Here is a 14,495-nt window from a genome sequence, read left to right on the forward strand (position 1 = left end):
ATTCACACCATCAGTCCTCAGCAAATAACCAGGGGTGACCTACTTGCTGAAAGCAGTCCAAAAGGTACCTTTTGTCACAAGAGTGCATTCCCAAGAAATCTACACAGCTGTCAATGTATCCTGCAGGATGTACCGGGTGTATTCCTTAGACACATATAGAGGGAAACCTTTTCATTTCCCTAAATCCTTATTATCTGGAATGCACTTTAACCCACCTTCAAGGATATTTCCAGACCACATTCTCTAAAGTAAACTTTGTGGTCTATTTATTCACAAAGACACTGGAACAGAATGGTGATGAGAACTAAAATTTACTGAAGACATACTTACTGTAGGTCAGGCACTGTGCGGGTACATCCGTATACTTTCTCATTTTATGTTTATAACAACCAGCAGGTAATACCTCTAGGCCTGTTTTAGAGGAAACTGGGGTTTAGAGCAGTTCAACAACTTTTCCAAAGCTATACCACTGTAACAGGCAGAGCTGAAATTTAGACCGGGATCCGTGGGGTTCCAGAGCTGCACAATCTCTTTCCATGATGGCCTCTGCCCCACTCCAATACTGATCCTCTCTGTGCTCTATCTACATGAGTACAGAGGAAAGTAACATTTACCTAAGCCCCCTCTAAGCACTTTCCGAGTGCTGGCTCCTTTCATCCCCAACAAATCTGTCTGGTGAGTATTTTTCTCACCATTTCACAGCTAAACCCACAGAGACTTAGAGAAAAGTTAAGGCGTGTGCCCAAGATCACACAGTTAGTGGCAGGTAGGGAACTATGTCCAAAAAATCATGCTCTTTCCACCCCACCATGCTGTCCCCTTCTCCACCCTAAATATGATAGGGCTTTTTTATTTCCTAAATGATAGAAAAGCATTTAACTAAGAGAAAGCAATAAGAAAAGCAGCAGCCCTCGAGACCTTGTTAAGTCCCCCAAAATAACTACCATCCATCTGGCGCTGTTCTGTTCAGATGATGCTTTCCAGATGTACAATCTGCATGTGATCTCATGTGATCCTCACAACAGCCTTGAAAGGTAAGTACTGCCATTCCCAGTTTCCAGAGCAGGAATCAAAACCCAGCTGGGTTAAGGAACCTGACCAAGGTTAACTGCTATTAAAGGCCTGAGGATAGACTCAGACCAGGTCCTGGAGGCCAAGGCCCACCATCTTCCCACCTCACAAGGAGTACTGCCTCTCGGGGCCCCTCTTACGGGTTCAGAAAAGAGGTAAGACACCGCTAATGGAGAAGAATCCTTATCCTAGGAAAGAAGTTAATGTAACTGGTTCTCTAAGGCAAGATCAGAGGGACGAGCTACAATGATGTCATGCATCTCCTTAAGTCCACCCCCAGCACTGAACAGAAAGACCTTTTCCTTCCACGGTCCACACCTAGAACAATACTGGACTCACAAAACTCAAGCATTGTTTGATCTCACTATGACTCCTCCACCAAAGAGATGGACCCACCAATGGAGAGGGTGGGGATCTGTGCAGTATTCACAGCCAACTTCCCAATCAGGTCAGCACACACTCAAGTTTGCTCTGAAACCCGCCTGTGACTCTCACAGATGAAGTGGCATAAGCCATCAAGTCCTAAAAGAACTAGAGGGTGGCTAGAGGGTGGCTTTTCCACACTCACAATCCAGATGACAGGAAGCACCCACATCTCCCCTGCAAAAAGAATATGACGCCTTTTTATATATGCAATAAAAAGCCTAAATAAAGAAACCATAATATGGTGGCAGAAACTTCAGTGCCGGAACTTCTTGTGGCTTGGTTTGGTTTTATTGAAACACATGTACGTCACATGCCACATGGAATGTTTTACAAACACTAATCCATTTAATCCTCCTAATAGCCCTATGGGGAATTACATTATCAATCCCAAAGTACAGATAAGGAAACCAAGCCTGTTAAGGAAACAAGTTCACAAGATCAACAGCTGTCAGAAGCAGGGCTAAGATTTGAACCCAAATTTCCCTGGCTTCAAAGGCTGTGTTTCTGTCCATGATACACAATGTCCCCCACCCCCCCACCCAAGCTTCCCATCACTCACTGTCTACCACAGCACCTTCCAACAGTACCCTCTACATCAAAGACTATGTGAATCTGTACACACAGGACACCCATGTTTGCCTCTGCTGAATTTCGAAAAAAATAAACTGGTGGTTTCTTGGTTTCTCAGTTATCACCAGAAAAGTCAAAGGGATTGAATTTTTGGAAACAACAATTCTGATCTACCCGAATTACAGGCCTAAAAATGCAATGAAATGCAATTTTTTTTTTCCCACGCTTGTGGCTGGGCCCCCAGGGTTGGTTCTGTATTTAAACTATGTAATTCAGGCAAGAAAGGATATCATTAAAATGTTGTCATGTAGCATAAGACTTTAAAAGCATCTCTTTAATATATATAATTTACCTTCTCCTGACTTTCTCGATAAGATTAAAAATCCTCCCAAGTACTGAAGAAACTCTCCTTGTAACTTCTTGGTGTGTCCATTCCACCCCAGCAAAAGACTGACTTTCCTCTGCTACCCTTGAAAGATCTGGGGGTTTTTATTCTTTACTAAGGAAGTTGGGTTTCCTTATGTCCATTCAGAAAAAAAATACAGGAAGGACACCTACCTCAGAAAAGAACTCATCCATGAAAGCTGTGTTGTCAATAGCAATTTCGACCTCATCTGCATCGTCGTCATCCTGTGTCAGCTGCTTCTGTGAGAGACAGAAAGGAGGGTGAGACCAAAAGCACTGGAAATAACGCACAGCACTGAATGCTCACTAAAGACCAGGAGCTATATCTGCAGTGAACATTTTACATACATATCTCCTTTAAAACTCAGAACAGTTCTGTGATGTATCAAACTCCGATGTCACACTGTCTGAGTTTAAATCCTAGCTCCACACTTACTGATATTTTACAGGGGGATGAGGGGAAGAAGGGAGCAAGTTACTAAACTCGCTGTGCCTAGGTTTCCTTATCTGTAAAGTGCTAATAAGAACACCACTTATGCCATAGGTTCGTTCACAAAATAAATGAGGTAATGAATATAAAACTCTTTGGCACAGTGCCTGGCATAGTGTAACTACTCAATAAGTATTATGTTTTGGTGGTGGTGGTGGTGGTGGTATTGGTGATGTTACTATAACTCATTCCAGTTGGAGAACGTAAAACAGAGAGGTTAAGTAACTTGGCCGAAGTCACACAGCTAAAATGTTGGAGACAGGCAGATTCTAGCCCATCCTTTGGATTTGGACCATATGTTCCTAAACTCTTCTCCACAATGTTCAGATGCATGACCTACCCTACCGGGGATCTGTATTAAAACAGTCCCAATTCCTCCAAAGCACTAGCTTCAAATCATCACAGTAGGAGCAAACGTTTTCCTGTTTTCAGAAACCACCTACTGCAAAGGAAACAGCACTGTGTGCTGTTCCCTGTCAGAGCTCATGTTTATGGGGAAAAGAAAGCTCTCTCAGCAGCCCCCAGGAACCCCCGGGGACCCCGGCTTTCTTAATCTCATTCAGCTACCTCTACAAAAGCACAAAATGGCTATCTAAAGGAAGTGCTTCCATTCCCACCCAGCTAAAGGGCCTCAGCGGCTTCTGCATTCTTCCCAGATGCTCCTCCCAGACGACTGCTGCATTACACACAGCCCACCTCTAAGCAAGGAAGAACTGGTTGTTGGGAGTGGAGGTGGGGAGGGGGTGAACCCCTCGACACCTGATTCTCCACACCCTTCAGTGGCCTTTGGCCTCCTAAGCCAAGACATGTCACTCTCAACATGGGAACTCCACCAGCAAGGAAAGCCACCCAGGGCCTCTTTCCTTCCCCTGCTACCATCCCCCAGACCTGCTACAGCAGATGGAGTTACCGGGAATTCCCACTGAAATCTGGGACTCTCCAGCCATCCGGGGAGCCTCTTCTGACTGGATCCTCTGTAATCTCATTCTCTGGCTTGTCTGCAACCATCAGCAACCCAAGCTTAATAGCCACATTCAAAGGAACTGAATCTGAGGACACTGCTACAGCCCCTAACAATCACCTTCCTAAAACTTAGGACTGATCCCACCCTTTTGCCACTTGAAGTCGTTCAGTGATAGTTCATCTCCCAGGATTGAAAGTCCCAAAGCCTAACAGAGCACATGGGGCCCTTTAAGATCCAGTCCCACCCACGTTTCTCCCTCTGTGATGCATCTCTGGACCAGGAGCTTGGAAACTCCTAGCACTTCCTGGACACACCATTCTTTCATATTGCTGAACTGTCGCACAAGGACTTCTTCCTGAAATGCATTTGTCCAGCTGGCAAAATTTTATTGAGCCTTTAAAACTCAATCTCGAACAAACTTCTCCCTGATCTGACACTCCCCGACCCCCCATGCAAACTTGAAAACCTCCCTGAGCTCCCAGTGCATTTTGTGCCAACCTTCCATAGCATCAATCCCAGCCCTCTATTAATTATCCCTTCACTTATCTATCCTTCCCCACTGACTGTAAACTCCTGGAGGGTCAGGGTTGCCTTCGGTATCCACTGGAGAAGATACTTTGAGTGTGTGCCTGCCCAGAACACCTCCCTTTGTGAAGATAACCCCGACCTTCCCCACATGATTCTGGGAAGGTTATCAATCACCACCCAAGCTCTCTGAGGATTCTGAATTGTGAAATGAACAGAGCCAAGTCAACCTATAGCAGCACCCAACAGAGATACCTGCTTGGTGCCCAGGGCTACCCTTGTTTCTGTCCTCCCGAACCCACCCCTTGGCTTAGAGCTAGTTCTACAGATCTTCCTCAGTATTCTTTCAATGAGCCCAACAGTATTCTTGTAATGCTGTTTTTTATTCATTTAGCCAGAACCGGCTTCTGTCACTTGTAATTAAAATTACTTGTACTTGGGAATTCCCTGGCGGTCCAGTGGTTAGGACTCGGCTCTTTCACTGCTGAGGGCCTGGGTTTGATCCCTGGTCGGGGAACTAAGATCCCACAAGCCATGGGGAGCAGCCAAAAATAAATAAATAAGTAAAATAAAATTACTTGTACTTGTCTTTCATTAACTTATTCCACATGTATACTGAGCACTTACCATATGCTATACATGTAACGGAAACTTAATCAATTCTAGTTGAATAAATAACCCCTACCAGAGACCGGCAGCCTGGATCTACCCAGCAGTTTCTAAAGTGTGAGATAAAATGCTCCTTTTATCAACTATCATCAATACTTGGGCCTCTCAGCAGCCTCCAGAGAGCTCCACCTCCCAAAAAGGATCTTGGAGATCCTCACTAGAAAATAGGAACCTGGTCTCCCCCCAGGAAGGTGAGTTAACAAGAATTTGTTGAGTTTCCTCTCTTTGGAGGTCTTGTAGAGACCCCCACTGGGGGGATATATCCCATGTATGTGTGTCTGTAGACACACATGAGGGTGTCAACTCAGTTTTCTTCAAATAGGTACACGTGCTATGGAAATGGGATGAGGCTGCCATCATGGGATGGACTAAGGGAAGGTTTTGGAAGCTGGGAACACCTGTGCCCTGAAGCATGGGACACAGGCACCCTAGCCCTCCATCATAACATGCATTTTTGAGACCCCTGGAATTTGTACAGGGATTCCCCACCCAAGACGGCCACATGTTGGCTTTGAACAGGCTCTAACAGGGCAGCCTGGGCCACCTCCAGGGAGAGGACACGTGAACTGGGAAAAAAGAAGTCTTGGGTCACCCACAACCGAAGTCCAAAACCTGTTATTACCAATAACTGGCTGTGAGACCTCTGTCAAGTCCCTTACTGACCTGAGTTTACCTGTAAATGGTAATAACACCACATACTTTATGACTTTACGAGGCTTGGAAGAGTTCACACGTGGAAAGCTTCTAGCACAACACAGGGCACACAGCAGTGCCTAACAAGTGTCAGTTTCCCCATCACCTAGTTGTAAAGACACGATGTCTAAAAGTGTGTGTTCTCCTCTGCGGAAAGTGCTCACACAAAGGCTTAGTCAAGAAGATCGATTCTGCAGCATCAGGACCACCAGGGTTCTATAACTGGCTTCACCTCATGCTGGTCACTGAGCCTTAAATACTGGGCTCAACATCTCTGAGCTTCAATTTCCTTATGTACAAAACAGGAACAAAAGTGTCCACCAGGGCTTTTGTGAGGATTAAATAAGATAATAATTTTAAGTTCCTTACACAACGAATAGCACATGATAACATCTCAATAAAACAACCATACATAAGATCCAGCAAAGTCATCTTCTCTATAGCTTTAATCTGGATCTAAGTACCCTTAAACAGCAAAGATATAGAACTTTTAGAGCTGAATGCAACCCTACAGATTCGATCATCAAATTCTCTCACTTAAGAGTTGGGTAAACCAAGGCCCAAGACCAAATAATGAGCTACTGGAGCAGCCAGGAATAGAACCCAGGTTTCTTTCTTTTTTTTTTTTTTTTTTTTTTTTTTTTGCGGTACATGGGCCTCTCACTGTTGTGGCCTCTCCCGTTGCGGAGCACAGGCTCTGGATGCGCAGGCTCAGCAGCCATGGCTCACGGGCCCAGCCACTCCGCGGCATGTGGGATCTTCCCGGACCAGGGCACAAACCCGTGTCCCCTGCATCGGCAGGCGGACTCTCAACCACTGCGCCGCCAGGGAAGCCCAAACCCAGGTTTCTTGATTCCCATCTTCCCGTGCAGAGTTTTTCCCACTGTAGTATGCTGCCTCCAAAATATAAAATAACAACGGCAACAAAAGCAACAAAGTTTAGTCCAGATCAGAAAATTCCAGAAAGAGGCCATCATCCCAGGTGATCTGAGTCGCGTGATGCTGGAACCAGGCTTCTCCGTAAGAGGATCTACCAGATCCCAGGGCAAGGGTCCTTCCCCTCTGACACATCCGTGCTCGTGCTCTTACAGACCAAGAGGCCTCAGGGACCCCAAGGGCAAGGAAATCACATGATGCACTTTATCTTCAGCCCACATGGCTGGGCACAGCCAAGAAGAGAACTTTGGCATCTTTATCAGAGCATCAAGGCATGTGATAATAGGACCGTCAGAGTAGCTGCAACATCAGCTGCAGTAAAAAACGTACATGAGAACCACAAGCCCCACCATCCACTTCCTCTCTCCCGACCTCCTGCTGCGTCTCCTGCCAAGAGATGGGAGATACCACCAGTGACTCAGGCAGCACTGAGCTCGAATCTGGGCTCCATCCCCCGCCCCCCACCCCTCACATGCACCCCAAAACTCAGTGAGGACAGCCAGGGCTATGACTCCCTCTCTGGACACAGTGGAAAGAGTTCAGGGGCCCAGGACTCAACTCAACGTACAATTCCTTTCACCCAACATCATTGCCTTTCTCTCAGCTGCCTTCTCTGTCATCCTTAGTCTGTTGACTGTGGGTCCCGCTTCATCAGCTCCTTTAATAAAAATAGTTGCTACCTGCAGAGCCCCTAGGAGGTGCTGGGTGGCCGGCACACTCTAGCTGCTTCACGTACGCTGTGTCAATGAACCCCTCCTAAATTCCGTCACTGAGAACCTGCAGGGCAGAGAAGTTCTCATCTATTCATGGCCTCCCAGCTACTGATGTGCAGAGTTGGGGCTCACGCTTCGGTGGTTGGTCCTGAGCCCTTGTTAATTGCACTGCACCCCACTCACAGCAGCCCAGCCCTGCAGAAAGCGGGGCTGAGAGGAAGGCGCTGGGGGCCTTGGGGACAGCACTTGTCTCCACTAAGCCTTGGTTTTCTCACCAAGTAAGGAGCTTAGCTTTCCAATGAGGCTTTGTGGAACCCCAGAAGACCTCCAGGGTGCCTCAGAAACCACGCCGGCGGGGAGGGGGGACTTGCCTGGTGGCACAGTAGTTAAGAATCTACCTGCCAATGGAGGAGACACGGATTCGAGCCCTGGTCCGGGAAGATCCCACATGCCGCGGAGCAACTAAGCCGTGCGCCACAACTACTGAGCCTGCGCTCTAGAGCCCACGAGCCACAGCTACTGGAGCCCACGTGCTGCAACTACTGAAGCCCGTGCACCTAGAGCCCGTGCTCTGCAACAAGAGAAGCCACTGCCATGAGAAGCCCGTGCACCGCAATGAAGAGTAGCCCCTGCTCGCCGCAACTAGAGAAAGCCCGCGCACAGCAAAGAAGACCCAGTGCAGCCATAAATAAATAAATAAATAGATAGATAGATAGATAGATAAATAGATAGATAGATAAATAAATAAATAGATAGATAGATAAATAAATGTATTAAAAAAGAAGAAGAAGAAACCACTGGGGGAAGTCAAGCAGGTTGGCCCGCAACCCCTCTTCAATCTGCACAGCTTCATTTTCATCTGCTTTTTACACTGAGGTTGAACATAAGATTTCATTTTCAGAACGAGGCCTCTTACCAAGAGAGAAACAGGAAAGAAGGGAGGGAGGAAAACAGGAAGGGAGAAAGAAAGAAGCAAGCGTAGCTAGCTGGGAAACCACCGAAGTAAAGGAACGGATGCCTTCTAAAGAAAAGGGAAAGAAGAGGGGCTCCCCTCTCTCCTTTAAAAGTTAAAACATGGCTGCAACGTACGTTTAAATCACCAGCAATTCCTTAAGGCTCATTACAAATCAGAGCGGCAAGACAGAAGGAACAAAGAAAGAGACAAAAAAAAAAAAAAAAAACCACCATCCCAAATGAAGAGGTCACCGCTTGCTGGCTCTCCGATGCCCTCCCTGCCTCAGGTACCAGACCCCAGAAAGATGAGAGGGTCCCTGGACAAGAGGGGAGACCCAGGAGCCCTCGGGAAAGTTTTGGGGCGAAGGAAATACTAACAGAAAGGATGGGACCAGCAGTCTGGACTAGGAAGGAGCATCTGGTCCTGATTCCCCCTTGTGGGGTACTGAAGGACTGTGGCCGGTGGGAACAGGTGAGCACAGATTCCCGCACCTCCTTCTCTGAACATGTAAATAGCTCTTTGCTCGGGGCTATAAACTCTTCTTTATAAACCCAGATCTTCACCCAATAAATCCAATTCAAAGAGACAAGGACGCATGATTTTTCTTGTCCCTGCAGCCTACTTCGCCCACCAGCCTCCTTCCAGGATGAGGGACTGTGGATTCCCAAAGACAAATACCACCACGTCCAAGGATTCCAAACACACACTCATGCCCGTGCACCCTCGGCCCAACATCTGGCTTTTCCAGTCTCTCTTCTCTAATTAAAAGAGTCAGGGGCTTCCCTGGTGGCGCAGTGGTTGAGAGTCCGCCTGCCGATGCAGGGGACACGGGTTCGTGCCCCGGTCCGGGAAGATCCCGCATGCTGCGGAGCGGCTGGGCCCGTGAGCCATGGCCGCTGAGCCTGCGCGTCCGGAGACTATGCTCTGCAACGGGAGAGGCCACAACAGTGAGAGGACCGCATACCGCAAAAAAAAAAAAGAGCCAGAAATTCCGAGGAAGTGTCAGCTCTGAATAGGCACTCAGGGTTCTCTGTCCCCCATTTGAGAGTCAGAGGGACCTTCTCTATGCCCCTTCTCCCTCCTACACTGTGGTCTTTTTCAGCAAAACCCTCCCAGAGGGAACGCTTCCCCTTTCCACTGACTGCCTCTTCCCGTAACACCTGCGATAGAGGAAATCAAGCAATAACGGTACCCCGGGTGAGCCTCGCACTTTTACTTTCAAGATGTTGTTCTGGCTGAACAGTCTGAGGCAAGAATTGGCCCCATTTGGAAATGAAGACACTGAGGAATAAACCCAAGGCCAGTGAGTCGCTGGACAACTGAACAAGAGGCAAAATCCCTGATGGCCCTGCTCCATGCGTTCTGCCATAACAATGATACCACCAGATAACACGTGTATTTTGTTGCAGGCACTCTTGTGGTATCACACATATTATTTAATTCTCACGGCAACCTTATGAGGGACAAAGAGGACTTTCCCCATTGACAGCGGAGATAACTACTTAATTAGAGGAAATAACTTGTCCCAGGTGATTCAGCTAATAAGTGGCAGAGTTAGGACTCAAAAGCAGGTCTGTGGGCGCCAAGAGCCCCAGTTCTTACCCTCTACACTCTATTTGAAGATGCCCTTCCCATGCTGGATCAGAAACACGCCCTCACTTATTTCAGGGGACGCTGCAATGTCAGTACAACGAAAATGATCTAATCTATAAGCATGAATGAAAAAGATAGCAGTGCATATAATCCCATGAATGTGCAGGTATGTGGAGCTATACCTGACTGCCTGAGATGAAAACCCAGCTCTGCCCCGTAAGTAGCTGTGTGACCTTAAACAAGTGACTTAACCTCTCTGGGACTCGGTTTCCTTGTTTGTTGCATGAATAATCTGCTCATAGAACTGTTGTGAGGATTAAATTAGTGAATGCATGTGAAGTGTTTGGAGCAATGCTGGGTACATATTAAACTCCCAAGACCATGCCACGCAGACAGTTTTCTCTAAAAAGTTTCTGCAAAAGATGCAACTCTAATGCCAATACTCAGAAGGTGGCAGCAGGACCCTTAGAATGAGCTAAATTGTAGTTCATTTATTTGAATGAAGTCATTTCTCTACTATGTGGATTTAAAGAAATAAACCTCCTCCCGAATTTTGCTTCTGCGGCATTCTCACCAATTTTGACCTTTACTACTCTCATTATCATTCATTTCTTTTTTTTTTTTTTTTTTTTTTTTTTTCTCGGTACGCAGGCCTCTCACTGTTGTGGCCTCTCCCATTGCGGAGCACAGACTCCGGACGCGCAGGCTCGGCGGTCATGGCTCACGGGCCCAGCCGCTCCGCGGCATGTGGGATCTTCCCAGACCGGGGCACGAACCCGTGTCCCCTGCATCGGCAGGCAGACTCTCAACCACTGCACCACCAGGGAAGCCCCATTCATTTCTAAATAGTTTGTCATTTCCATTTTGGTTTCTTTTGAACCCAAGTGTTATTTTAAAAGGTGGTTTTAAATTTCCAAAGTGGGTAAACCTGGGGAGGACTATGATTGTATTGTTAATTTCTAATTTTATTATATCAACCTCAGGGAGCATGGCCTATATGACTTAACATTTTGTGGAATTTGACATTTTATTTATGTCTTAATACATGGTATTTTTTAATCTTCTATGTGTGCCTGAAAAGATCTTGCTTTCCATTTGTTGGGTACAAAAATCATCAGTTTCATCCCCACATGCCATGTTAATTCCTCTGCTTTTGTTTCTCAGGACCTGAGCTAGGTCTAGAGAAGGAGCAGTGACAAGGGATGGAAGTTCATCTAAAGAGAGGAAGGAGGAAAAACAGAACAAAAATGCCCTGTGGGCAGATGTCGTCTATAATGATGAGTAATCTGTGGCTAGGGAGGTTAATTCATCCAGAATCACGCGGCTAGTAAGGAACAAACCCAGGGCTGGAACCCTGCTTGGTCCAACCCAGTGTTCACAGTGGATTATTTTAAAAGAAGGATCCTGGGGTCTCATAACCGACCACCTCGCCTACTACATTCTCCTTCTCACCCACTACAAGGTCCCATCCACAATAACAGATCCATCTGTCCATTGACTCAGCCAACAGTATTTACTGAACATCTATCATTTCCCAAGCAATAGTACAGAACGCTGGAGAAACACAGACCAAACTCAGCACCCCCTGCCCTTCGGGACCTCATGGTCTCAAATGGGAGGCAGACAGGCACACAGGTCATTGCAATGCCACGTGGTAAATGATGACAGCACTTAGCACAAGGAATTGTACACCCAGGAGAAGATGGGGCACCCAACGTCACCTGAATTCAAGGCGGAGCCCAGGGAAGGGGGAGGTATTAGAAAATGGATGCAAAGGTGACTTCTCGGGGAAATTTTGAAGGTTGCATGGATTTACGCAAAGGATACCTACAGGAAGTCCATTTGGGGTGAGAAGACCACACCTTTTCCTGCTTTCCCTCTCGCCCCAGGAGCATTCAAGAAGATTCAAAGATTACCCTCTTCTTCTTCCTCCCCTACCATAGCCTTCTCCACTCTTTCCCGACTTCCTCCCTCTCCTCCCACCCCCCACTGCCCCCTCAGCACCCCACAGTATCCAGTTGCCAAGGATACAAAAAGGAGGAAGGAGCTCACAGTGTCTTCTCTAGTCCATCCTCAGCCTCCTCCTCAACTTCCTTTCAGCCTCTGTCCCACAAGCCCCTCCCCATCATGATCCTCCCAGAGCACTTCACTAATAGTTATAATACCTAACAGTTACTGGGCACCACCCTGGGATGAGGATTCTAAGATATGTGCCTTATATTTATTTACCAAGGCATTTAATCTCTACAAGGATCTTCTGGGGACCCTCCCCACCTTACAGCTGAGAAAACTAAAGCATAAGGATGCAAGCAACCTCCCCAAGACCACGCAGACAGTGAGTGCCAGAGCCGGGAGGAGAGCCCAGGCAGTTTGCTGCAGAGCCCTTGTTCTCCACCACCACGGAATGATGCCTCTTAACAGCAAACCCCACCCCCAGCTGTAGCCTGCAGCCCGCCCCCCTCCACCCCCGCCCCCTCCGCAAACATCCAAAGCACTAAAACACAGATGCCGTACCAAAGAGGTCGTGATAAACAAGGAAAGACTGAGAAACTGTCGCAGCTCAGAGGACGCTGAAGAAACATGACAGCTCAATGAAATGCATTACCTTGGGTGGGCTCCTAGATCAGAAAAAGGGACATCCATGGGAAAACAAGTGGAATCTAAATAAAGTCTAGAGCTTAGTGAATAGCAATGTACCAAGGTCAGTCTCTCAGTTTCGACAAATGTACCATCATAACTTGAGATATTAACAATGGAGGAAACCCAGTAGACAGGAACTCTCTGTACTATCCTTGTAACCTTTCTGTAAATCTAAAATTAGTCTAGAATAAAACGTTTATTTCTAAAAAAAGCAATCTTGCTGCTGTACCGCGTTGCCCTGACCCAGGCAGCTAAACATACCCAGATAGTATATGCTCCACTAATCTCTTTGGGTGGGGACTGAACCTTACCCACGTCTCCAGATGGAGACAGGAGAACGTTGCCATGGACACGGCCCAATGCCAGAAAACAGGCTGACCTAACAGTGGAGACAGTGATGAGGGGAGGAAGCTACAAAGGGGCCTAATGTAAAAGGCTGGAGGTAAGGCCCCTCGGGACTACAGAATCTCCCAGCAAGTTCATTTGTAGAATATGCCCGTTCATCCACTGGATAGCAAGGTTTACAGCTTTCTGAGCTGTGGGCTGGGACGTGAAAACACAGGGGGAATGAGGCGTGTGTGGTCTGGGCTCTCAGAGAGGAGGTTTCACATAACGTTACGTGGCTGCTTTTACGTATCGACAAAAATAAAGATTTGTGGAAGCCCAGGGAAGGCCTGGTGAATGCCAGATCTGGAAGCTTCCTTGCAGCGATGACATTGGAACTGAGCCTTGAGGGACACAGAAGATTTTCCAGGGAAAGAACGAGGTTGCTAGATTTTCACCGTGGTATCCACATCTTCTCCTTCATGGTCTTTCTGAAAAGGGGCAACCCTCCGTGAGGTGTTGGGCTGGGGTACAGCTAGGAGCCTTGGAACTCATCCATCCTCATCCTGGAGGACAGAACAGTGACCTCTGGCTTCGTCAGCACATTCATGGGTTCCCTGAGTACACGCTGCACTTCAAGCAGGTAAAGTTGCACCAACCCAGAGGGGACGGAAAGTCCTAGTGATGAATCCGGGGTGTGTAAGGAAAGGCCAAGGTGCTGTTGATCAGTCAATGGACAAGTGTTTACTAGGGAACTACCATGCAGAGTGCTGGCCCTAGGACCCCAGAAGAACGTCCCATCAGCCACCGCATCAAGGGCAAACAGTGTAGTTGGGGAGATGATTATATACAGTGTAGGGTGATATAAATAAGCAAGACAGACTTGTTCAATTCTTGATCTCACCACTTACCAGCTGGGGAATCTCAATCTCAATCTGAGCCTCAATTCCCTTAGTTGTAAAATGGCAATAATATATAACACCATCTTGCCTTGTGGGGTTCAGAGGGTTAGAGACAAGGTGTGTAAGGCACCGAACACAAGTCCTTTCCGACAGTAAGTAGCAGCTCAATAAATGATCATTGTTACTGCAGTTGATACGGTGACACCAACAAGTAATAGAGCCATCGATCTTAAAGACGACGGGACCTAGGAGGCAAAAGAGTCCAACCCATAAAAAAACAGATGGGAGGTGGTCTCAAGCCCACTCCATGGTAAGAAAAAACCCCGCTGACTTAACAGAAATATCAATATTTCACTGCAAAGCAACATGCAGCCCATGAGGGCTGCCGGCATGGAGGGGGCATATTCTAGGCTGCGTTTAGGGAGCGTTACCTATAAAGTGAGTTTGGGAAGATGGGCAGGAATTTTGACAAAAGGGGAAAGGAGCCCTGAAGGGAGAGAAAACAACATGAACAATCGTTTCTCCCCCGGCTCCTGCCAGCCCCCCACCCCCGGCCTCCCCGCCCCCCTCCCAGGAATAAAAATAACACTAATCCCCTGCTCTCAGCCAAGCATTTTCT

General features: G+C 47.3%; 1 protein-coding gene across 3 annotated transcripts in view; it reads right to left on the reverse strand.

Annotated features, from left to right (window-relative positions):
- STX3 (syntaxin 3) overlaps positions 1-14,495 on the reverse strand; it is a 37,815-nt gene that overhangs the window by 18,178 nt on the left and 5,142 nt on the right. For all 3 annotated transcript variants that reach the window (XR_009532938.1, XM_060102925.1, XM_060102924.1), the window contains exon 2: positions 2,626-2,712. Coding sequence is in view for 2 of the 3 variants with exons in the window: in XM_060102925.1 (XP_059958908.1) it covers positions 2,626-2,712 (87 nt within the window). In the remaining variant the exon portion in view is untranslated. The remainder of the gene's footprint in view (positions 1-2,625; positions 2,713-14,495) is intronic.

This window comes from Mesoplodon densirostris, chromosome 7 (assembly GCF_025265405.1).
Source record: "Mesoplodon densirostris isolate mMesDen1 chromosome 7, mMesDen1 primary haplotype, whole genome shotgun sequence".
NCBI lineage: Eukaryota > Metazoa > Chordata > Mammalia > Artiodactyla > Ziphiidae > Mesoplodon > Mesoplodon densirostris.